The sequence below is a fragment of the Euprymna scolopes genome, chromosome 12, assembly GCF_053919585.1.
Source record: "Euprymna scolopes isolate OS-2025 chromosome 12, ASM5391958v1, whole genome shotgun sequence".
NCBI lineage: Eukaryota > Metazoa > Mollusca > Cephalopoda > Sepiida > Sepiolidae > Euprymna > Euprymna scolopes.
The window spans coordinates 153,414,276-153,441,103 of NC_136493.1; the positions used below are offsets into that span (position 1 = coordinate 153,414,276).

At 33.7% G+C, this 26,828-nt stretch overlaps 1 protein-coding gene across 1 annotated transcript in view; it reads left to right on the forward strand.

Annotated features, from left to right (window-relative positions):
• LOC145291565 (integrin beta pat-3-like) overlaps positions 1-26,828 on the forward strand; it is a 219,688-nt gene that overhangs the window by 163,630 nt on the left and 29,230 nt on the right. Inside the window, exons 8-16 of the mRNA XM_080137631.1 lie at positions 1,492-1,584; positions 6,385-6,468; positions 11,105-11,179; positions 13,551-13,739; positions 14,180-14,253; positions 16,993-17,044; positions 19,525-19,680; positions 22,294-22,430; positions 26,056-26,213. Coding sequence (XP_079993757.1) covers positions 1,492-1,584; positions 6,385-6,468; positions 11,105-11,179; positions 13,551-13,739; positions 14,180-14,253; positions 16,993-17,044; positions 19,525-19,680; positions 22,294-22,430; positions 26,056-26,213 — 1,018 coding nt within the window. The remainder of the gene's footprint in view (positions 1-1,491; positions 1,585-6,384; positions 6,469-11,104; positions 11,180-13,550; positions 13,740-14,179; positions 14,254-16,992; positions 17,045-19,524; positions 19,681-22,293; positions 22,431-26,055; positions 26,214-26,828) is intronic.

Below are 26,828 nucleotides of genomic sequence, written 5' to 3' on the forward strand. Positions count from 1 at the left end.
ATTCTTTCTAGAAGGATATTAGGTTCTTGTGAGAGGGACCATGTGAAGATTGATGACGTCTTTAAGTGAAAGTGTTTTTCTGAAACGACTTGTATTCGAACTTGCAACACCCAGGTTGTCAGTTTGTATCGTTAACCACTGAGCCACCATCAGATCCCTGCTGATGTTATGAGCTGAGTACAATTACTACATGATCTAATCTTTCCAAGATCCGAAAGAGGCTAGAAATTGGGGCCCTTGTTGTACATTTGCACCATGACATTTTGTCAATAGCTAAAAACTATTTTAGCTGAATGGACGAGGGTTCTATTGTGATGCAATCGACTACTATCGATGTCCCCTTCCCCAAAAAAGTAGAGAAGAAAGAAAAAAATAAATATAGCAAAAAAAGAGAAAGTAAGTTTATCAGCAGAATAATAGAGGAAGTTGTTCACCAACATACACAAAAGAAATCTGAATAGGATTGTTACTCAAGGTGTGGCAGTGAACAGAAGCAAATAAAGGACTGAACAATGGAGGTCAGTGTGTTTTGAGTAAGTTTGCAGTTAACTTTGGGGATAGCAATGAACTTTGCAACAGTTATGGATGGTTTGCAGACTATCTTGAATCTTGAGTTGAAGAGTTGTGAATTTCATGCAGTTGATGGCAGGTCAACATTTGGACCAGATCGAGAAAGCTTCAGGTTGAGATAACATGACATTGACGAACATGACCGCGACAGAATGTAGATGTGAACTTTTGCATGTAGAGGGTCGATGGTGTCACACTTATGAACCCCCAACAACCACTAATGTGAGAGATAAGGACATGGCAAAAAGAGACGATAGAGGAGAAGAATATCCCGAAAACCAGATTAGGATCAGATTGTTGTCAAGTGGGATAGCACATGGTTTTATTATGCCAGCATCTTTGTGAAACTACTGGTATCGATGGCTGCATAGTATCCCAGGAAAAGAGACTTCATATTGACATAACTTGAATCCAAAAGGTTCTTTGTTTTAAATTTAGTTCAGTTTTGGCCAATCCTTTTTGTTAGTAGTAGTAATATTTTTTAATTACTAATGCATCACCACTTATCAAGACTAGAAGCCACTCGAGAATAAAGGTTGACTGAATGAAGACGATTGTTGTAGCCTGCAGGGAAGTAGTCTCGTGGGATGGGAAGTTATTGGGAATATTCTTTGTTCATAGAAATTCCGTTAGGTTGTTAGACACATGAGAGGAAGGAAAGAAAGTTGTGATAAACAAGTTCTATGAATATTTTACAAGGCGGTGTCAGAGAATAGAGCTCAGTCGAACACCTTCCATCGAGATAAGATATTATTTTGAATCCTCCTCTGCCGCTTTTAGCAGACCAAGGTGCTTTATGGCAAATTTGTAATTTTAGTCTTGAAACTTATAAATGAGCAACAGTTACACTGACAAAAATAATACTCTTATAAGAAAGATTTTTATTTGAATTTTCTTGCATTGATTTTTTTTTTTTCTCAGCAAACAATTGATAAACTGGAGAATTTAACTTCGGCCAACTTGGACCATCCAGAAGGTGGATTAGATGCTATGATGCAAGCAGTTGTATGTGATGTAAGTCTATCTTCCTTATACAAATAAATGTCAGAAAGTTTATATTCCAAATTTCAAAATGTTGTCCATCTTACCATTTATTTCTTTAAGCATGTTAAAATGAAATATTCAATTCTTGACAGCACCTGTTTGGTAGTGTAGAATCATGTAATTATGTCAAATTTTGAATTTATTCCGCCCTTAACTCATCAAAAGAAAAGAAACTTATCAACTTTAAAAGAAAATAAAGAATATATATATATATATATATATATATATATATGCATACACACACACACACACACACAATGGAACCTCTAGATATAGATTCTGCTTACAAAATTTTCAATTAACAAAACGAGATGTGTTAAAACCTTTTTTTCCTGCATACGAAAATAATTTTAGGCATTCTTTTTTTTTTTTTTTTTTTTTTTTTTTTAGTTATTTTCTGGTTGAGGTGAGGTAAGGGGAATAGGAGGTAAAAGAAAAATGATAAAAAGGTGATTTCACATGAATGGATAGTCCGGTGAAGGGTAAAAATCCAAAAATGGTAAAATCCATTCATGTGAAATCTTTTTATCATTTTTCTTTTGCCTCCTGTTCCCCTTACCTCATCCTTTTTTTTAACCAAGTAAGATCTGTGACTTACTTGTAGTTTCATTAAATACTTTTACATGCAAAATCCGATCCCGCATTTTGCTAATTCCTGCCCTCTGATGAGAAGGAGAGTATTTCTTCGAAACTCCGGGAATTAAGGACTATCCACTTATCTTGTGCTTCCTTTTTAAAATTAAATATGTTTTTAACTCTTTTTCAAGATGTCTTTTAACATGTTTTATTAATCATTCGTTCATATTATAAGCTCTATTTCCTTTTCAGTTTTATTGAGCTTTTACATCTGGCTGAGTTTATTTTACTTGTAAATATTAACTCTTTAATATTTATAATATATTTTAAGTTTACCATTTTGATTACCTTCGTAAACTTATTGTAATTTTTATATATATATATATATATACACACACACACTAGAAAATGATGTGATACATCGGGTCACCCATGGATCTCTTGTTATACTGTTTGAATTATAAAAAAGTAAGTTTGCAAAGCCAGTTAAAAATGAAACAAAATCTCATTCTGCTAGCAGTATTTCTCTTGCTTCCTTTCTATAGTCACGGGTAAAATAGTATTTAGTGGTGTCTTCGTTTGTTTATAATGACCTACTTCTTTTCTTTCTTTTTAATCCGTTTCTTTCTTTTCTTCATTAGCTTTGACTGTTAAGAAGCAGAGAGGGCGACTGAATGGGAAATGATAAATACCACTTAAAATGGGAAATGTGGGGGTGTACACAACATACAATGAGAGAGGGTGAGTGAGATAAAGAGAAAGTAAGGGATGTGTCGTTTGGCCAGTTAATTGCAAATTATGGTCAAGAGGAAATGTATTTTAGCCGGAACAAAAATTGTCTGGGCATCTTATCAGCATTTCCCGGTAGGAGTGCCTCAAGCGATTAGTAATAAACTAACATCTTTCTGGAAGGACAAAAAGTTAAATAAAACCTTCAAAAAATTTATCTCCTATTCACGGTAATCTCTGGAGGAATAGCATTATGAGCACAGAACCTACTATACTTTTTTTTTTTTTTTTTACATGGAGTTCACCACCACTTATCAAGGCCCAATGGCCACTCAGGGATAAGGGTTATTGTGTGTACAGTAATCAAAGGGATAGTGTAGCAATAGTATTGGAGAATTGGTAAGGTGTCATTACTTAGCGGGGGGGCGGTTCATCAGGAATTTGTGTTGGACTTGAAAAAAAGGAAGAGATAATGCCTGGAAGGATAGTCTTATGACAACAAAACAAATATTACACTATACCTTTCACCTCTCTTAATCATTAAAAATAATAGTATAGTTATATATATATATTGCGTGTGTGTGTATATATATATATATATATATATATATATATATATATATATATATAATGTTTTCTAATTTTTGAAGATTGATCATTATGAGTCGCATCTTCTGCTTCCAGTGCAGATTGCAAACCCATGTGACTTTTTTTTTTATTTTGCTTTTCCTCCCATTCCAGGTCAAGTTGGTTGATGGACGCCCAACTGTTAAACAACATCCAATCAAAAACACTTTTTTTTCCACCTTCTCCTTGGCTTTCTTCTGCCTCTTTTGCCTCCTAACATAACCTCAAAGCAAAACTTTGACATGGCCAAAAAGTTTAAGGTTTTACTTTTTGATTTTATCACATAGAAGGGGTAGGGAAGTAGTTTGATGAAGGATGGATATTTTTTTTTTTTTTTTTTTCTATCAGGCGATGGCCCATAATGAAACACATTACGTGATTTTGAAACACCTTAATACGATTGGTTAGTTGTTTAGTCCATGTGATACAATCAAGGCATATAAAACTACTGGGAGGACATGAATAAACTTTTACTTTAACAGTTATCAGCACCTTTTTTGATTTTAGATTGGTGCTGTGGTTTTGGAAAATCGCCCGACCCAGCCCAATTTTCTGTTTCAATGTCGTCTCATAATCACTAGAGAATTCATAATCCGTATTATTTGGGCTATTGTTCTCATTATTCTCACGTTTTGACCAATATAACCTTTGACCTTTTTTAGGTGTTTCTTTTCGAACTCCTGAATTCTGTCAAACTTGGTAATCTATGCGAAATTCCGAACAGAATGTTTCGTCAGCCATGACCAAGTAGATGCCTTTATTAATTTGCAATTGTATTCTTAGTATTTAGTATCTCCTGCACTGAGGATTGAATCTTCAGCCATCCAGAGTGTCCCTCAAAACTGTATTTTACTTAGTACTTTATCCGTTATGCCATGGATCCTTGCAAACAGATACCAAATCTCCATTAGTGTGCAGGCATCTCTTCAAGACCTTTCTCATCTGTTGTCTAGTCGGTCACGCTTAAGTTTGTGGTCAGCTTAACACATTGAAGAAAAACATTTCATCATTTTTTGCTTGATTCAAAAATGGAGTAAAAAAAAAAAATAGATTTTTTTTAAGAATCAGTAAAAATGGTCGAAGTTCCGTTGGAGAGAGAGAGAAATGAGTATTAACTAAAACGAGGTCATGAAATTTTATAAATCTGGAATGTAAGTGACATTTTGAAACAAGACGCCATTCTAGTGAAGTGCGAAAGGAGCAGGATGAGGTTTCATTTAAGGAAATAGTTTTCATTTATGAAAAAAAATAGTTGAATCCTGTTTGGCATTAAAATCTACTTCCAGAGTAATTTTATTCTCAGAATTTAGAAAAGTCATTTTTGTGTGTGTGTGTGTGTGTGTGTCATTTACTCAGCCACACTTATGATTGCATCTTCAGTCATCAGCTTAAAAGCTAAAAAAAAAAAAAGAAACGCTTGCCGAACATTCACATGCCTCGTATGCCCCCTTTTCTTATTAAACATAAGTTTATCATGTGAGATTTTAAAAAGTTGGACCTAAAGAGCATTTAAGCTGATATATCAAACTTCGATTCTGACAATTTTCATTTGTTATTATTGTTCCATATGTCATAATCTTGACACACCGGATCTCACCAGATCGCTGAAGTTAAGCAATGATGAGCTGGACCAGTACCAAATGGGTGACCATTTGCGAATACTAATCACTGTATAGGGTGTCAGGACAGCACTACTGTTAAAGAAATAGTAAGGCGCCTCCTTCCCTCTACTAGTCTGTAGAAAACTCTTGGGTACAGTCGAGAACTCACAACCAGAGTAAAGTGAGGTTGTGGAAAGCAAGTGACTAATGTAATATGGAAACAATTCGGGAATATGATTGATGGTTTTGTATCTCATTGTGCTCGGCAGACAATTTGTACAGTATGGGCACTGCTCGAACAGAAAGAAACTGTCTGTACAACTGCTAAGAAAGCTGTGGCAATACATAAAAACACTTTCGAGAAATAGTGTGAATGGGGTTGTGAATGATGAGCAACAATGAATTCATAAATGCCTCGGGGGAGATAGTCATAGCCATGAACAGCCCAAAGGACACCACTTGAATGAATTGTACCATGTTATTTGCGTGATTTCATTATTTTTGGTGCTGGTAACCATCTTCTATCAGACTATATACAGAATCTTGTCATATCTGCGTGAATCTCTGTACCAACTGAGAATTCTTGATGAGGTGAAGAAATGTATCTGCAATTTAATTGGCCCCGCTCTATCTTTCTGCAACCTTTCTCTCACAGATGTGATATTGCTAGTCTCGGTCTTTCCTATAAATATTCTTCAGAATTGTATAATTCTTTGCTTCTTTTGTTTCAGCTCGTTTGACTCCTGGATCTAGTGGTCTTCATCAATTCACTGTTTTGATAATTCATTACAATACAGTTTCTTATTCCAGCAGTTTCTTTCCAGGAATTCTCTTACTGCTCACTGTTTTCTACCTTCTTTTAACCTTGGTTTTTGCTATGATCAACTTTTGTTCTTGTTAGCTTCTTACATCAAGTGGCTTCACATCTTGTCTCAAGCAATTTCCATAAAAACATTGGACATATAATAATAATGTTTTCATGAGTAATGCCTTGATTGGATGGAGTTTTTTCATTTATTTTTATTCAACACAAAGCATATTGCAACTGAAGTATAAATTGCTCCTGTGATAGGGCCCAAATTTATAAGCAGCAACCTGGGTGAGGAGTTAAGTAGCAAGATATTTGACACATCAATATTCATTCCTGTTTTTCTCCAAACAAATGTAAATTGCTTATCTTGTAGATTGCTTATCTTGTAGATTGCTTATCTTGTCAAATATTTGATTTTTTTGCCAGGACAAAATTGGCTGGCGGAGTGGAGCTCGCCGTCTGATCATTTACATTTCTGATGCGACGTTTCACTATGCAGGCGACGGAAAGGTTTGTATAAAACATCTAAAATCTTTTGACAATGCATATTTAATAAAACAATTTAATGTTAATATTTTTGCATATTTAATAAAACAATTTAATGTTAATATTTTTGCATATTTAATAAAACAATTTAATGTTAATATTTTTGCATATTTAATAAAACAATTTAATGTTAATATTTTTGCATATTTAATAAAACAATTTAATGTTAATATTTTTGCATATTTAATAAAACAATTTAATGTTAATATTTTTGCATATTTAATAAAACAATTTAATGTTCATATTTTTGCATATTGAATAAAACAATCTAAAAGTAAATATAATTGATTGTTTGGCTGCAAAGGTTAACACAAACGAAACACAAAATGATTTTGAATTTTTAGATGAGGATTGATAGTTCATATTATTTGGATTATTCGAACTATTATTCTCATTTTGAGTGTTATTGAAGGGAAACCATCTATCCTTATCGAACGAAGTAAAAAATTATATACTGAAAAAATAGTGGAAAGCAAGACGACTCAAAGAAGCAGCACATGTTGGGCTTCGAAATGTCATGGCCTAAAGAGGTTTCTCCCTTATTCCCTTTTTGTAACCCTTATTGACGCTTTATCTTAAATATTCTGTTATCTTTTCTACATATATAAAAGCGAAAATGTATGTATGTATGTATGTATGTTCGCTTTTATTCGATGTCCACAAAAGGCTTCTTTCCGTGGGTAACATTAAAAGCCTTTTGTGGACATCGAGGAAAAGCGTACATACATACATACATACATACATACATTTTCGCTTTCATATATATGGACTAGCGAGGCGTACCCGGCGTGGTATATCATCAATAAATTGTAATATCTTAGAGTTACCCACGGAGCTCGCCTGTCTATTTAATTTAATTGACTTTCAAATGTTAATTATTCGACATTTCCCGCATTGGCACGCGTTATATTCGGTTTTCGGTATAAAAAAAAGCGAAACCGACTCTAATCACAATCCCCGTGCGCTCTCCGGGGCCCGGGCGTCAAGATCAAAGTGTAATATCTGTTCCGACAGATGCTGCAAGCTATGACTAGCAAAGACCATATGTGGGGGTAACCCCACATATCTGACCTTGGTCACTGAGGGGGCAACCCTTCATACCAACAGTTACTAATCCAGCTCCCATTTCCCTCCTCCCTCCCTCCATCTCTACATTAAAAAACGGCCTTGTGCCTAATTTGCTCAGTGGGGAAGCAAATAAATCCAACAGTCCCTCCGCCCGCTTCGGCGGCACGGGGGACAAGATCAAAGTGTAGTATCTGTTCCGACAGATGCTGCAAGCTATGACTAGCAAAGACCATATGTGGGGGTAACCCCACATATCTGACCTTGTCAATGTAGGGGCAACCCTTGATACCAACAGTTACTAATCCAGCTCCCATTTCCCACCTCTCGGGAGCTGGTCCCCCTTTTCCCTCCCCCTCCCTCCATCTCCACATTAAAAAACAGCCTTGTGCCTGATTTGCTTAGTGGGGAAGCAAATAAATCCAACAGCCCCCCCCCCCCGCTTCGGCGGCACGGGGGACAAGATCAAAGTGTAGTATCTGTTCTGACAGATGCTGCAAGCAAAGACCATATGTGGGGGTAACCCCACATATCTGACCTTGGTCAATGTAGGGGCAACCCTACAGACCAACAGTTACTATCCAGCTCCCATTTCCCTCCCCCCTCCCTCTCTCTCTCCACATTAAAAAACGGCCTTGTGCCTAATTTGCTCAGTGGGGAAGCAAATAAATACAACAGGCCGAAAGCCAGTTGTCTCAAGAGAGCTAAGTAACGTTTGTTCAATGTCGACTTCGTGATATCAGACTGTAGCTTTCATTTCGCTCCTAATAAACAGGGAGCGGGTTTTTAAAAACAAACAAACCGATTTATTCAAAACTGTCCCGCACAAAATCGTAACTGCTGAATACCTATCGCCGTCACGTCAATCAAAAACGCGCACCTGTTTTTTTTTTAAACACTTTACTATTTTCCAACTGCGCGTTGTCAACACTTCGGGTTTTTTTCACATACCCCGAAAAACACCCGGGCAACGCTGGGTACGACTCGCTAGTATAATATAAATCTCACCTGCCTGTTTAAATGTATGTTTGTATGTCTGCCTAAAACTTTTGACAGAGGTGACGGATTTTCACGAGATCGGTATCATTTTGAAGCTCAACGTCTTGGACGACAAATATCGAAAAATTGGCCAAAAACCTTAATTTCTTCATCCTCAACTGACCAGTTTTGTACAAGGAGGGGTCGATTTTTTGCAAGCCATTTTTGCAAGTCATCGTATCAATTGGATTGACTTTACTAATTTAAACGTTCCGAACTTCCGGTCATGTCATGGCGTATATATATATAATCTCACGAGAATGAAATGTGGAATATTCTGTGTAGCTTAATTGCTACATATATTTTTATAACTTACTACCTAGCTCTACCTATGTATTGAGCACTGAAGTAAATACTGAAAATTTACGCATAAAATTATACTCTTGTATATTAATTTATGTGATTAAATGAAGTAGTTATATATATAACTACTTCATTTAATCACATAAATATATATATATATATATATATATTGAATTATAGCAAAATCATGGTGACACACTGGTTCTCGTTAAATCACCGAAGTTAAGCAATGATGAGCCTGATCAGTACTAGATGAGTAACTATTTGAGATACTAAACGCTGTATGTATTGTGTTGAGAAAAAGAAATTTCCAAGCTAGTATATGATGACGTGTTTAAACCACTGGGAGAGGTACTCTCTCTCTCTCTCTCTCTCTCTCTCTCTCTCTCTCTTCGTTAAGTCCTGCATCTTGGAGAAGGAAAATTCTGATGTTAAAACTGAAATCTACTGTTTTCTGTCTTGTGGCAATCATTTGTACCAACTAATGTAGCAGTGATTCCGAAAGAGTGGTTGGTTCTACACAAAGCCTTCACCACTATAAACAAATCATCTGTGGATTTCACTTAGTTGCTTGAATCTCATAGGTTTCTTTTATTACAAATGAGTTATCACTTATCAAGACCCAGAGATCACTCAAGGATAAGGGTTAATTAGAACTGCACGCCTGTGGAACTCCCTTCCGTTTTCCTGCTTTCAAGCTGACTACAATATGATCGTCTTCAAGTCCATCGTAAACAAATTCTTGATGAGCCGTCCCCTTAAGTAATTCAATTTATCAAGTTTTCACTACTAACTATTACTACAATATTGTCCAATTGACTACTGTACACTCAACTCTTATCCTCGAGTGGCCTCCAGACCTTGATAAGTGGTGACTTCTTCATAAAAAAAAAAAATAACTGGAATGGAAATTTTCCCCAAAAACAACACACCCTCAGATTTTATTTTGACAACTTTTTATTCCAGAGCGTTTTTTTTTTTTTTTTTTTTTTTTTTTCCTACATTCCTACATTTGATAGGTGTTGGACCCATCAACCCACCCCACCCCACACTCCTCTGTGTGTATCATGACCATCATGACTGGTCGGCTTCTCAACTCTAACTCCTTTAAGCTCTGAACTCTAACTAATTTCCACGTATCTAAAACAACCCATCTCCCCCCCCTCTAAATGATGTCATTATTAGTACACGCCACTTTTACATGTCATTATTTTTAAGTTCTCAACAATGTTCTAACATTTTTAAGTTAACATTCTTGGTAACTATTAAATTTAACTATTAAACTTAACTATTAAATTTAAATAAATATTTAAATATTTTGATTATTCGAAAGCATATTTTAACGGACAAAAGTTTTTGGTTTGAAGAATCATAATAATCATCAACTAGCACACATTTCAGCGTTGCCCGGTCAATACCTAAGAAATATATGAACACTGATGATGGCTTAACTCAGGAAAATAGGAGCACATATATGGTATCATGTGTGTTTTTATGTGACGGATATTTTATTTTATTTTTTTTTTTTGTCAATTTAATAAATCCATTTTGCTATACTTTCATCTTGATAATATTGAAATTTACTTTGCCACCAAGAGCCAAAAAGCCAGTGACTCTTTTAAAATCAGCAGAATCTCTTCTAGTTCCTTTCCAGGGAACGGGAGAACTTCCTCCTCCCTTCCATATTTGAATGTAATGTAAATTAATATCCATGGGAGAAAATATGCTTCTCTTTGGTAGGGCCCCTCCCTCTCCAGATTTTCTATTCCATCTACTTCTGCCTCCGTTTCAAGTTGATATTTTATCCCAGTGAAATTATATTCTTGTGACTGCATTATTCTAACATCACATAATGTCCACGTTTCATGTTCTTTAACATATGAATCGGATCATTCAGTTACTGGCATTGGTTTCCACGGTATTTTTCTAGTTAGAATTTTTTCTAGAAAGACGTCAGATACTTACAGGAGGAACCAACTGAAGGTTGCTAACATCCAGGAGTGAAAGTGCTTCTGTGGAATGAATTGGATTCGAACTTGGCACATCCAGGTTTGTCAGTTTGTGTCATTAACCACTTAGCCACAATCACCTTCTACATACTTAGATGTATTTTTTTTTTGTTGTTGTTTTTTTTTTTTAATGTATGAATTTGAATAATTTCTTAAATGTTTGTTTTTTTTCTGAATCTTTTTAGTTGGGTGGAGTTGTTATTCCCAACGATGGCCATTGTCATCTGAAAAACAATATGTATACGAAAGCTGAAGTACAGGTAAATAAATTTCTTTTTTTATCTTTCAGAAGCGGGGTAGGGGTTGAAAATGAGGGCCGATGGAGGGGGGGTCATATATAATTACAAACATTTGCATTTTATGTTTTGCGTTAAGGAATTTTTGTTTCCAACTGATATGCAATTTTTCTAATGAAATTTATTTGAAAAAAAAATGGTTGTCCTCTTGTTCAAAGGTGCTTGTGCAACTCAGTGATGTTTTAGACCAAGCATTTCAGGTGAAAACATTACATTTCATGTTGAAATTAGTATAAATTAAAACATTACAAAATATGATCCAATTAAAAAATAATTACAAGTAAAATAAAAATTTCTCAAGTTTATCAATTTATAGACTTTTATTGCATGTTTTAATATTGAAGAGTTCTCAAAATCCAAGGGAGTTTACTGCAATCAATCATTTTGATTGATTGTAATTTTTCAACACATTTGTGGACATCTATTGAATCATCTACTTGAAATATTAAGAAATATCTGTTCCCAACTGATCTACAATAAATTCGCTTGAAAACAAAAATGGACATCATCTTGTTCACACAACAAATATTAATACTGCAAGTCAGCTGCTGCTAATATTTATAGTCTCTTGAATATATACTGAACTAGAACACGTCCTTTGACATGGAAGACTAATATTCCAAGCAGAACAGATTTACACCATTTTTATGTCTCCATACAAAGATTAAAATCAAAACAATGTTATTAAACTTAATACAATTTTACACGATTTTCATTTTAGAAAATGTCTCTAAGGTATAAGCTTAAAAGGTTTTAAGAAAAAATTAAAATTCAGGAATCTTGCTTAATTAGTGCCCAATGAACAATTTAATGTAAATCTGAAATATTTAAATTTTCAATTTGGACGTTGTGCTCATATAAAAACTCTAAAATCAATAGAATAAAAAAGAAAAGAAGTCTCATTCTAACATTTAAAAACAGCTTTATTGATCATCTTTGTTAGTAGGTTTGTATGGAGAAAAGGTTAGATGTGGAAAGTTCCTGTGTGGAGATGTTGACGAATGATTATACAGACCTGTTGAAAGAGAAAGAGTTCATTTCTGTACAATAATGAAGTCGGGTTGCTACGCTGGATTATTTGTATTACGTCTTAGTTGAATCCTTGGCCCGAACGCTGGGGTGGGTTGTGTGGAGTCCCAAGAAAGAAGTTGGGGACAGGACCATGCCACAAGGTGTTGTTGTCGGTCGAAGATCTGGGGGGAAGCTGCCGGTTCAACCTTTTATAAACTCGGTCACATGACTGGGAGCTGGCTTCTGATTGGACAAAAAAGAAAAAATATATTCAAAATCTCAAGCCACAAGAATTTGTTCCTGCTGATATCCGCTGCAATTCTATCTGCTACAAATCCTGTTAAAAAATTTCAAAGAAACGGAAATTTAGTGAATATTTATTGATGTTTAAATACTAACATTTTACAATTATTTTTAATGATTAATCTTTGCTAAAAATCTTTATTATGCAATGAAAATTAAAGAATAACCACATTATATATTTTGAGATCTAAGATTATTCGTATATTTTTTAATAAAATATATCAACAAAGGAGACAGACAATTGAATGTACTTTAAAATTGACGAATGTGAATTAGTTATTTTATGTGTCCATGGTGTTGCATTAAAAAGCTTATGTAAGTCTACAATCTCGTTTCAATATAAAAAAGACGTTAAATATATATTTTTGCTTATTTCTTTATTTTAAAAATTTGTTTTTCTACTAATTTCTTTATTCTTTTAAGATTAGATTTTGCGAAAACTCTCAGTATTGTTTGTGTAGTTCATTCTAACGCCGATCCCTAATGCTGTTCCCATGATCTTCTTTTCTCTTTTTATTTCTGGCTGTGGTGTCATTGGCCGAGGAGTGCACACTGGTTCACAAGTAAAAAAAAAAAATAAACCAAGGGAAACAAAAAAACGCCAACACATTTGTATACATTGGTTGGGCCCTGGGTGTGTGTGACATCATCATGGAAAACTACCCTCTAACGCCCGCATCCACATCGTCTGTCGAGACCTTTTTGCTGGTTGACATAAGCTCATCTCAATCTGCATTCTACCATGTCAATCTGAAAACTGTCCTCAACCGTTGCAAACCCAAGACTGTCCATAAACTGTTGTAAAATACATTGCTACTCCTAAAACTGTCTGTAAACTAACTCTAAAATATTGACTTCTATTGTTATAATCACTGTCACATCTTGATCAACAATCCTATTTTAGCTTTCTTCCATGTGCCTTGGTGAAAAACTTCCTAGGGGAGGGGTGATACAGTAATTGTTACACTAATGGTTACAATAATAACAAAGTAAAACGTTCTTTATTTTTCTTTTGTAACAGGATTACCCATCTGTTGGTCACATTGCACAGATGTTACAAAAAAATAAAGTGACTGTGATATTTGCAGTGGCGGGAGAAAAGCAGGTGACGCTATACAAGAAATTAGCCGAAAGTCTTGAAGGCGCTTACGTTGGTAAATTAGACAGCAAGGAACACACTATCGCTCATATTGTCCAGAATAGTTACAAGGTAAGAAAATATTTCCAACCTTTTCTCTTTTAGACATTCAAAATAGGCTACAATTCCTTGAACAACTTTGGCCAAGGTGTGTGTCTCTTAATGCAGCTTGTCACCTTGAAATCTATCTTTCTCTGCAGTTGAAAAAATGTTTTTGTTTTTTTCGTTGGCCTACCTTGCTTCCCAACCCTAACACCTACTTCTACCCAGTCCTTGGTATGATCTTAAATTCATCCGGTAGTGATGTCCTAATTTAGGAGCTTTGGGGAGTTTACACTTAGGACATCACTAATGAATTTAAGTTGCCCCTTTGGTTGGCATTAATCTCAAATCCCATCATTTGTTCTTTCAATGTTTTCTGTGATGTACATATTAAAAAAAAAATCAAATCCTAATAATTGAATTCAGAATTTGTTTTCATTATTTTAAGATCTCTTCTTTTTTCTCCCCAGAATATTTCTTCACGGGTTGAAATGGTCCAAACATCTGCGGATACGAACATTACATTCTGGACGAAATGCAAAGGGTAAGCACAATTACTTTTCTCTTCCATTAACAAAACCTCTCTTGCTTATATTTACGAAGATTATTTGAAAAGTAATGTTTCCTATTTTTATTATTTTTTAATCAAAAAGATTTCATAAACGAGATCTAAAACATTTTTAAAAAATTTTATTATTACTGAGTAAAATATACTTTTAAAAAAATGTTTTTAAAAATGTTATTATTACTGAGTAAAATATACTTTTAAAAAAATGTTTTTAAAAATGTTATTATTACTGAGTAAAATATACTTTTAAAAAAATGTTTTTAAAAATGTTATTATTACTGAGTAAAATATACTTTTAAAAAAATGTTTTTAAAAATGTTATTATTACTGAGTAAAATATACTTTTAAAAAATGTTTTTAAAATGTTATTATTACTGAGTAAAATATACTTTTAAAAAAATGTTTTTAAAAATGTTATTATTACTGAGTAAAATATACTTTTAAAAAAATGTTTTTAAAAATGTTATTATTACTGAGTAAAATATACTTTTAAAAAAGTGTTTTTAAAAAATGTTATTACTAAGTAAAATATACTTTTGAAAAAATGTTTTTAAAAATGTTATTACTGAGTAAAATATACTTTAAAAAAATGTTTTTAAAAATGTTATGACTGAGTAAAATATACTTTTAAAAAAATTTTGTTATTACTGAGTAATATACTTTTTAAAAAATTTTGTTATTACTGAGTAATATACTTTTTAAAAAAATATTGTTATTACTGAGTAATATACTTTTTAAAAAATATTGTTATTACTGAGTAATATACTTTTTAAAAAATATTGTCATTACTGAGTAATATACTTTTTAAAAAATATTGTCATTACTGAGTAATATACTTTTAAAAAAATTTTGTTATTACTGAGTAATATACTTTTTAAAAAATTTTGTTATTACTGAGTAATATACTTTTTAAAAAATATTGTTATTACTGAGTAATATACTTTTTAAAAAATATTGTTATTACTGAGTAATATACTTTTTAAAAAATGTTATGAATTGTTTGTTATGAATTGTAAAATATTGTGAATATGTTTTAAAAATAGTGAAGATTCTCTCGTATATTTATATTACAATATGTGTAATCCATGTTGTTTAATGTGCCTTAAACATCAAGTCGCATAATACTCAAATGGTCACTCATCTGATACTGGCCAGGATCAATGATGCTTAACTGTGATCTAATGAGAATGAATGTGTCAATTTGATTATGCTGTATTCATCACACGAAAGGATAACAGAACGTTTTCATAAGCAATGAAGTTTATTTAAGAAACCTACACCGTTGGGTGTAAGTTGGATAAAGTTGCATGAAGAAAGTAACAAAACTAAACTCAAAAACACAAAAATGTCTGCGATTCCTTTCACCGTTTCCTTCTGTTTTGTTTGAATTCGCTTTTCTCCTCGCTGTCTGAAGATATTGACTTCCTGACGCAAACGCATCGTACACCAAAGTTTTTGTCTTTATCTTTTTTCAAAACTTTGTGTTCTTCAAAGTCGAACAGATGTTTTAGGATGTAAAGAACTTTTAACAAAATGAATGAACCTGAAAATTGTTAGAATAAATAAAACCAAATCCCATGTGTTAAATATTTCCTGTTAGTGGAGCTTCAGAATACACTGACTGATCCCCTGCAGAATGTAAAAGTTCCTCAATGGGGCCATCTGTTAGCCATAGATGGTGACCTGTAATGCTCTCGGATGGGATCCTAGTGGCTGAGTACTCCACCACATTAAAAAAAACAAAAGAAAAAAAACATACTGATATTAGAAGACGATGCTAGGGTCAATCAGGTAGTGGAACTAACTGCTACATACCCCCCCCCCCTTCTGCCTTGTCATGGTCAAAGAAATAGAAAATTGTTGCATGCATCTGCATCCATTGTTTGAGTATCTTTGAGATGCTTAGGTGAATTGGTTTTCCTCCAACTATAAAGAGGGTGGGGAACAAGGAAAGCACAACAATATAACAATTCATACGACGTCAAAAATAAACAAACAAAAGACTATTTAGAATCTAACACGGAAAGTGTTGAAGAAAAAAGTACAAACTTTTCCTTGGAATCTTTAAATAACAGAAATGTCACCATTCGTAATGGAAAAAATTATAAACAAAAAGCTAAGTATATAGCAAATTCAAAAGACAGCACAGAAAAAATTTTAGCATAGACAAGGTCTCATGATATAAATATTAAAGTCTACTCTCACAAATTCCTCAACACCTCAACAAGAGTCATTAAATAGGCAGAATTAAGCAACTTCTCCCTAGAAGAAATTTAAACAAATCTGAAAAACCTAAAAGTCATGCCAAAAAAACTTACAATAAAAAGAGATGCACAAACACTAAACACTAACGCGTCATGATCTTCAAAACTCCCATCGCAACAACTGAAATCAGAATTGGATATATCAACATGAAAGTTGAGACTTATATCCTCGGACAACTTTGCTGACTAAAAATTTGGCCATTACCAAGAATACTGCAGCATAAAAGCAATATGCTTAAAATGTTGCAATAATGAACATTGGGAAGCAAAGCGACAAAGGAAACAGAAAATGTATAAAATGTGAAAACTATCCAACATACTCATCTCTTTATCAAAACTGGATTGAAGAAAAACATTCAGAAACGTAACATTAAAAAATAGTTTGCATCTAATCAAAAAAACACATTTTTTAAATTTATTTAATTTACTGAAATTTTATTTTGAATTTCAGAGATAAATTAATGGAAAGCAACAAATGTGAGAACATAAAACTTGGAGAAACAGTAAGTATTTGTTTATATGATGCTTGATGTGATATATGTCTATATACCATATATTTCGGCGTATAAGTCGACCGTCAGATAAGACGAGGTACAAAATTGGAGCAAATTTTAACAAATTTATCATATGTCGGTTGTATAAGACAACTGCTAAATCACGAAACCATGTCTGTTTAGCTTAGGCTAGAGATTGCAACACCCGGTATCTTATGAAATATTGGTTTTTAAGGATGATTTTTTAACTTAAAGGATCGTCTTATAGGCCGAAATATACGTTGAAATATATGTAAAATGTTAGAAGTAAGCAGGCAGTCCTCCTGGTAAAAACACATTCTAACGTAGTAGTTGTAAACTTTTTTTTTCTTTCTGAAAATGAGGTATACCTCGAAAATTCAAAGAACAGCACCTATACCATTTTGGTTCAGCATAAAATAATTAATAATCGAAAATTATTGAAATCTTTCTATATTATCATAGTATGAATCCAAAGATTCTATTAATGGCATTGGTTTCCCTGATATTTTTTTAGTCAAAGTTCTATCTAGCAAAACATAAGGGACCATGTAAGTAAAAGTAAATTTTTGTGAGACAAACTGAATTCGAACTTGGAACACTCAGGTTGTCAGTCCGTGTCGTTAACCACCGTCACCATCCAATATTATCATGTATTCTGTTTACCTTGTCTAGTATCCAACAATGTTTTCCTACCAAGCTGCAATGTCAGATACACCTCAGGCCACTAATATATATGAGGTGCGTCTCTCTCTCTCTCTATCTCTCTCTCTCTCTATATATATATATATATATATATATTTATTGAAGGTTATAATACTATTTTATGGTTAAAATTCTATGACAAAAGAACCTTTGTTTTCAAACCAATAAAATATGGCCAAATTTGCCTATATTTGTGTGTGTGTGTGTGTGTATATATATATATATATATATATAGTGTACTGCAGGCCAGCTTCAGTTTTGCTACTTCAATTGTCTTCCCTGTGGCCTTGCCTGGTCACTAATATATAAATATACCACTGTTTTTGGCAATTTTATGAGTTCCAAATTTCAGCGACTGTTGATCAGAATTTAACAAATGAAGGCTCGTTGGAAAGCTAGTGACCTGAATTGTGTAGTGGGCTATGTAACATTTGCCCTTAAGGTCACACATTGTGATCATCCAGAACCTATTTTTTGAAACTTTTTTAAAGTCACAAAATGTTTCAGTCATTTCTTTTTCTAGTTTTGCATATGAATTACAAAATATCTGATATTTCCCCAAAACTTCAGACCTTGATTGAGGGAAAACTAAAACTTGCTGCTACGGTTTCAAATGATCTGGTATAACAGTGAGAGACTTGATTCCAAATATTTCTCATATGTTATATATTCTCTCTTTGGTTTTCATGTATAAAGTAAATTTCACAGTGTATAAGGATTATTTGATAGTGGAGATATTCATAATTATACCCTATTTCCAGAAGAAACGTTTAGCTTACAATTTACTTTTTCCTTTGACATTAATGCCTAACCTATGAAAGCATGTTTGCTGCAAGGCTAAAAATTAAAACTTGAACCAATAGCTATTACATTATGCATGCATATTTGTAATGCCGTCATTCAACCATCACCTGACAAATTCCATTTTTTTTTTTTTAATTTCCACACTTTTGCACCGATTTTTCCTGGCTAAAACCCAAATATAAAGTTTTGCTGGGTTAGAATACCCTATATATTAAGTCTTTAGACCAAAACCTGACAGGAGTTTGGTAGGCAAACATTTTTAAACATATACGCATACATAAAATATATATAGAAAAAGGTTTGTGTTTGCTATAACTTTATTACGCAAGTATAAATCATGTAGAATATCTGTATGAATATAATTACATGTAATAGTAAACTAAAGATGATCATCCCATGAGAAAACTAATAGGGAATTAATTAAAATGAATGTTTAAAAAAATATGCAAATTAGCTAGATCTTTTGCTGTTGAATGCACTCCACTACCCATATATAACAAAGTTGTATTTTCTTTTTAAATAAATTAAAAAATGGTTTTTAATATGAATAACAATTCACACAAAAGAAAGTATAGATTTCTGGAAACATAAATGCTTAATTGTTGTGTGCAACAGATTAGCATATAAAGGGTTTATGTATTTTAGTATTATGTCTGAAAGCAGGGGAAAAACGACTTTTTTTTTCTTTTTTTTTTTTTTTGATTATCACCCCCTCCCCTACATGTGTCTTTTTACGTTTCTGAAAAGATATGCTCATATTCCATGGACTGTACCCCCCACCCCCAAAAAAGTCAGCTATATAGCTAATTATTTAAAGATTTAAAGACTCTATCAGAATCAGTAATTGTATTAATGGAATATTGGAATTGTCCCATCCCACACACACACGATTTTATGAGGTTAATCTTTATCTTCTCATTTGAATTCTCCATTAAAATTATTTTTTAACTTTCAAATTTCAGGTGAATTTTACTGCCTCCATAACAGGTCCTGCCTGTTCAAAAGACAGTTCAGCTAATTCAAGAGAAATAACAATCTCTCCCGTTGGACTCAATGAAAAACTTCGAATCAAATTAGATTTGATTTGTGAATGTGAGTGCGACAAAGCGCCATATGTGGTAAGATCGATTCAAACGTATTCAAACTTTTTACGCAAATCACATAAATTCCTACTTGACTATGGATTTTTTTACATTTCAAACTAACATTAAGAAATCTCCACAATTATAAACCAAACTCATACAATATTATGGAATATTACTCGTTTATTTCAAGACTTTGTGCCAAACGCTCAATCAAATTTGCTAAAACTTTTTAATTATTCATATTATACTAGCATTTCAGCCCGGCGTTACCCGGGTGTTTGGAGGTGTATGTTCAGCAAAAAAAACAAAAAAAAAAAGCAGTCAATTTTTTTTAGCTTTGACCTTTATTAACATTTATTGTTTTGGGCTCAAATCAAGTTAAGTTAGATCCATGTCCAAGGAAACCTATATCTAAAATTTCAATTGTTTATACCCAAAATTGGCGGAGGAGTTTGGTAGAGTTCTCAAAGGTCAAATCATTGAACTTTGACCCCTTAACAGCCAAATTTCTGGCCGAAAACGGATTACAAGGATTTTCCCAAATCTCAGTACCCTGCATATCAAATTTCGAGTCTGTAGACTGAAAATTGAGTTATTGCATAGGGACATGTACACACACACACACACTTTCACTTTTATAGATATATAGATAATATTTATTTCTGACACTGATTAAATTTTTCCAGAACTTGCAGAATTACTGTCCTAATTAGCTACTATGAACGATGTATAAAAATAACCAAAATGGTTCGTTTGACATTTCAATGGGCTCACCAGAATCTGGTATATTTTTTATATGGGAGTCACCACTTATCAAGGCCCAGAGGCCACTCGAGGATAAGGGTTAAAGAGTGTACAGTAGTAAATGGGACAATGTCATAGTAATTGTTAGTAGTGGAAACAAGTTCTTGATGAGCCGTTCCACTTAACGAATTTACCGAATTTCCATTACTAACGATTACTATATTGTCCAATTTCTACTGTACACTCTTAACCCTTATCCTTGAGTGGCCTCTTGGCCTTGATAAGTGGTGATGCCTATGTTAAAAAAAAACAAAAAAAAAACACCACGCATGTTTGTAGATTTGAGCAATAATTCAAAACGTGGTTGACGTTTCATTGCAAAAATGAAGTTATTTTCTCTTTTTCTTGATTTCTTTTTCTAATACTCATATGCTGTCTTCTCTCTCTCTCTTCTCCTTCTCTTCTCTCTCTCTTCTCCTTCTCTTCTCTCTCTCTCTTCTCCTTCTCTTCTCTCTCTCTCTCTTCTCCTTCTCTTCTCTCTTCTCCTTCTCTTCTCTCTTCTCCTTCTCTTCTCTCTCTCTCTTCTCCTTCTCTCTCTCTCTTCTCCTTCTCTCTCTCTCTTCTCCTTCTCTCTCTCTTTTATCTCTCTCTCCCTCTCTCCCTCTCTCTCCTCTCTCTCTCTCTCCTCTCTCTCTCTCCTCTCTCTCTCTCTCTCCTCTCTCTCTCTCTCTCTCATCTCTCATCTCTCCTCTCTCTCTCTCTCTCTCTCTCTCTCCTCTCTCCTCTCTCTCTCATCTCTCCTCTCTCCTCTCTCTCTCATCTCTCTCTCTCTCATCTCTCCTCTCTCTCTCTCTCATCTCTCCTCTCTCTCTCCTCTCTATCTCATCTCTCCTCTCTCTCTCTCTCTCTCTCTCTATCTCATCTCTCCTCTCTCTCATATATATATATATATATATATATATAACAAATCTTTTTCAAACTATATACATAGTTCAAAGTTTTGAAATAAATCTTTAGCTCTTACATCCATGATCGGACACTTTATTTGATTTATTTTATCACCTCCTGACACTCTCTCACTCTCTCTCTCTCTCTCTCTCTCTCTCTCTCTATATATATATATATATATATATATATATATGGTTGTATCGATTGGTTTCCTAGGTTTAAATCCAATGAAACCCACATGATTATTAAAGTGTGCTCAATGGAGGACAGAGCTGGTATATAGTCTGTTTGTTTTCATATATATATATATATATATATATATATTTATTTCTCTCTCTCTCTCTATCCCAAAAAGAGTATCAAAAAAAAATGTGACATCATTTTAAATGGCAATACTTCAGAAACGACTCAGTGTATCTTAATGAAACTGTGCAAACTTTGTTGAACATCAAATTTTTATTTAACATTTCAAAGAAAAAAAAAATTGTAGATTCTATGACCGATTTCATAATTTTCACAAATGTGTTCAATATAAACGCCTGTGACTCTGCACATGTCAGTTCAGTAATCAAACTTGTGCCAAACACGCTGCAGCATCTTTGGTAACATTCTCCAGTGCGGCAGTGATTCTCTGCTCGAGTTCTTTAACGCTAACACGAAGAAGGGGACATAGACGATCACGTGGTGGCCATTTCAGCAGCAAATTGTCTTCCTCACCACCATGCCTATCTATCTTTCTGGCAGCTTTCTATATAAGCTGTGAAAATTTTAGGTCATTTCAGCGCAAATTGCCAAAATTATTGACTTGCGAAATGACGGGAAATTTTTTGGAACACCTTGCATATGTATATATCTATCTAATATAAATACATTATATATATATATATATATATATATAGTTTTTCTCTCTCTCTCTTGTCTTTTTCACAAAGTTAATTTTTTATTTTACTACAGGAGCCAAAAAGTCCTGTTTGTAATGGCAACGGAACATTGACCTGTGGATTGTGTTCTTGTGACCCCGGATACAGTGGCAAAACGTGTGAATGCAGTGCACTTGATGCAGCAACAAAACTCAGTGAAAACTGCCGACTGTAAGTTTCACGATTCAACTTCACCTTGTCTCTCTCTCTCTCTCCCCATTTCTTCTACTCTCTCATAATTCAAGAAGTATGAAAGGCAAGTAACCTTTGAACTATAACACCATCTTCTATTCTAGACAGACTGTAGGTTCAACTTTAGTTTTTTATTATAAAATTCCAATCGGCAATAATTGAATGATTTTCTTGTTAAGGGGCGGGTGATTATTAAATTGTTTTCAACAGTTTCTTATTAATACATAAAAAAATATTTTATAATTAGAATTTTTTTTTTTTTTTTTTTTGCTTTGGTATTTCTACACAATTTGAGCCGAGCCATTTTTTAAAAAATATTTTTTAAATATTAACTTTATAATGCCAGCCAGTTTTATCGTAAACGTAAAACACCTAAAACTATAGTTGCCATCTTTATAAACCAGTCGATAAGGTTATGGAAGAATAACTGAAATTCCAAATCACCTTTCTTTTAATTTAAGAAATCACTGAAAATTGCTATAACTTAGTAGTTTTAATGTTATTTTTTCATAGTAACATAGAAAGAATCTACTTGGTGACGGTTTCCGGTTTGGAAATCGGAAACTGACAATTGGTGTTTATCAAAACAATTATATTTTAGGTATGATTTGGGGAAGTGGTGGGCTTAATATTTATGTTCAACAACTTTTAAGAAAATAAAACTGGTTTTATAATTAGAATGTTTTTTTTTTTAGTTTTAAAATATTTTTGGTACTTCTACAGAATTTTTTTTTTTTTACTTTCTATTACTAACGATTACTATATTGTCCAATTTCTACTGTACACTCTTAACCCTTATGCTTGAGTGGCCTCTTGAATTTTTAAACTTAATTTTAGGTTTAGCAAAAATCAGTTTAGTTCGGTTCAAATTTTGTAGAAGCACCAAGTTGGCCATAGAAGCCATTTTTTACAGCTTAAGGAAGCCCGGATTTAGGTGTACATACAGAAATGAAGATAAAAACATTTACTTATTACCAGCTTCAGATGGAGAATCTTGTCGAAAAAATGTTGAACTTTAAAATACTTATTCACCCAACATTCGACCAGTAGTACACCATCACAGGAGTGACAGTGGCTAAATGGTTAACGACAAACTGACAACTTTTTTTTTTTTTTTACATGGGTGTCACCACTTATCAAGGCCCAGAAGGATAAGGGTTAATAGGTATACATTAGTCATTGTGATTTTAGCATAGTAAACAGTGGGAATTTTGTAACTTGGATTACTTAGGGGGACGATTCAATTAGAACTTGTTCACATTGGACTTTTTCTTTTTTTTTTTTCTTTTTTTTTTTTCATAGGTATAAACACATTATCAAGGCTAAGAGGCCACTCAAGGATAAGGGTTAAAGAGTGTACAGTAGAAATTGGACAATATAATAATCATTAGTAATGAAAATTTGGCAAATTTAATAACCTATATGGAACGGCTCATCAAGAACTTATTTACGTTAGACTTGAAGACAACCATATTGTAGTCAGCCGGAAAGCAGGAAAACGGAAGACAATTCCACAGGCGTGCAGTTCTAATAAAAAAGCTTTGTTCATGAAATCTACGTTTAGGTTTAGGAACAGATAAAGAGTGGGGGGAATTATTGATAGTGTTTACAGCTAGACGAGTGTTTCTTGTGAAAGTTTTGCGAGGGGGGACCATAGATTGAAGCTCAGTCAAACACTTTCCATGAAAATAACGATACATCAGAGACAAACTCGCAACATCTCTTCTGTGAGATAGAGGTTGCAAGGAAGAGAAAAGGACATCTCCTACGAGGCTACGAAGTCTATTTTGAACTCTATCAAGGCAGGACAAGTCCTTTCTAGCAGCTCCTGCCCAGATGTGGCAACAGTATTCCATCCTTGGACGTACCTGGCTCTTATATAAATAGAGAATTGCATCAGCAGTGAGATATCTACTGGATCGATAGAAAGATCCCACCATTTTTCCAGCGGCCTTGGCAACAGATTTGATGTACGTGTTCCATTTAAGATCAGGAGTAATGGTCAAGCCCAGAAGCTTGTCAAAACTTGAGGCCTCCTGAAGACGAGAGCCATTCATTTTAATTGATGCCAGATGGGGATCAGAATGTTGATGATGTAAAGAGAGAAGCTTGGTTTTAGATGCATTAAAAGTAACCAGCCACTCCTTTCCCCATTGTACTACATGCTCAAGATCAGAGGAGAGAGAATTGGAGAGAACTTGGTCGTTTACTGTCTTAGATGTGCTACCATAAATGGTAGTGTCGTCAGCATAAATGTTTACAAATGATGTAAGGATGTGATTTGGAAGATCATTAATGTAGATCAGGAAAAGAGTTGGGCCCAGGATGGACCCCTGAGGGACACCGGCATTAATACTGTGGGCTTCTGATTTTTGCCCCTCAACTACTACTCTTATGAACCTATCAGAAAGAAATGATTTAATAATTGAGAAGACATTTCCAGCTATGGTATAGCTGGAGATCTTATGAAGTAAACCTTTATGCCAAACCCTATCAAAGGCCTTAGATATGTCAAGAGCAATTGCCCTGGAAAGGTTGCCTCCGTTGAGAGATTTGCTAATCCTATGAGATATAACTGTAAGCACATCTGCTGTAGATCTAGCAGAACGGAAACCATATTGAGTGTCACTAAGAAGGTTATTTTTGTTGAGATGGTTGATTACTTCTGTATTTAACACAGATTCCAGCAACTTACTCATGACGCACAGGAGACTTATTGGCCTGTACTGAGAGGGGGATGAGCGATCACCTGAATTCTTAAATACAGGGCATACTGATGAAATTTTCCAGGGTGATGGGAAACTATTCTCCTTAAGACAACGTTTAAATAGTTTTGTAAGTATGGGCGCTAGTTCAGGTTGAAGTTTTTTGAGTACTATAATTGGAATACCGTCCGGGCCAGTTGCTTTACTGGAATCAAGGTTTTTGATTAGCTTGGCAACATCACGTACAGATATACGTATATCACATAGTGTGTTTTCAGATACAGGAGGAAATATTGGGGGTTGGCGGCATTGATCGCAAAAGGTAGAATTAGCTGCAAAGTTCTTGACAAAGAGTTTGGCTTTGTCTGATGCTGACGAGATTACCTCAGGTCCATTGATGATAGTTGGGATAGAGCACACGCTTCTGTTCAGAATTCTGTTTGCTATTTGCCAAAACTTGGGTGTGCTAAGTTCAAATCCAATTTGTTCCACAGAAATGCTTACACTTACGGATGTTGGCGACCTTCATGTGATCCCTCCCATAAGTATCGGATGTCTTTCTAGAAATATATTGAAAGGGAAACCAATGGCAACAACCGATCATCTGTTTTGTATGTATGATATGAACGAATGATATGCTGCAACAAAAACAATAAATATCTGTAAACGAAAAAGTGAAAATAAAAACTAAATGAAAACAAATATTCAACAATGATCGTCTAACGATCAAATTTAAGTTTCAAGTTTGTCTCTCAAGGTCAACTATACAATATAACAATGTAAACTGATGAAAAAAATAAAATGTTCCAGTTTCTTTTTTTTTTTTTTTTTTGTTATGAAATCTTTCTAATGTTAACCCCCCTCTTTTTTTCCCCCCATTTTCTTTTTTCTTCCTGCAGTGACAATCAAAGTGCCGAATGCAGCAACCGAGGTGTATGCGAATGTGGCAAATGTATCTGCAACCGAATGTCTTCGAACGTGAAACGAACTTACAGTGGAGATTACTGTGAATGCGATGATTTCTCTTGTCCAAACTTCAACAAAATGTTGTGTGGAGGTAAGATGAATCGCATTTTGTTTCTCTTTTAGTTTAATTTTAATGTTTTGTTGGACAAAGTAGGGAATAAGGATCCTGGTCAGCTTCATTTAGAAAAGGACAACTTTCGGGAGACACTGGTTTAACCTTCACCTTGGCATGTTCAAGCAGATTTTCATGACCAAGGGTGCATTATTTATATATTTACACAACTTTAATGTTTGGATTGATATTTTTATTTAAAAAAATAAAAATAATGAGTTATTTATTCACAGCCAAGATTGATTTTTTTATAGTGAATGCATTTATTTACAAAATTTTTTAATAAAATTATTTAAACCAAAATGTGGATTGATAATTTTTACCAAATGAAGACTTACAATTAAAAGTTGATTTTTAGGGTATTCTTGTAAAAACACAAGGGAAATTTATTAGTTTAGAAATTGAAGAAGTCTGACTCGATTAATTAATATCCTTGTTCTAGAAAAATCGCATTCAAAACTTCTCAGCTCAATTAAATATATTACAATTCATTGGAAGTTGTTTATAAGAATCAATGTTCTTTTGTTTTCATATTAGAAATAGTTTAGTGATAAAATTTGGGAATATTTCAATAGATGAGTTGTTTTAAATGAG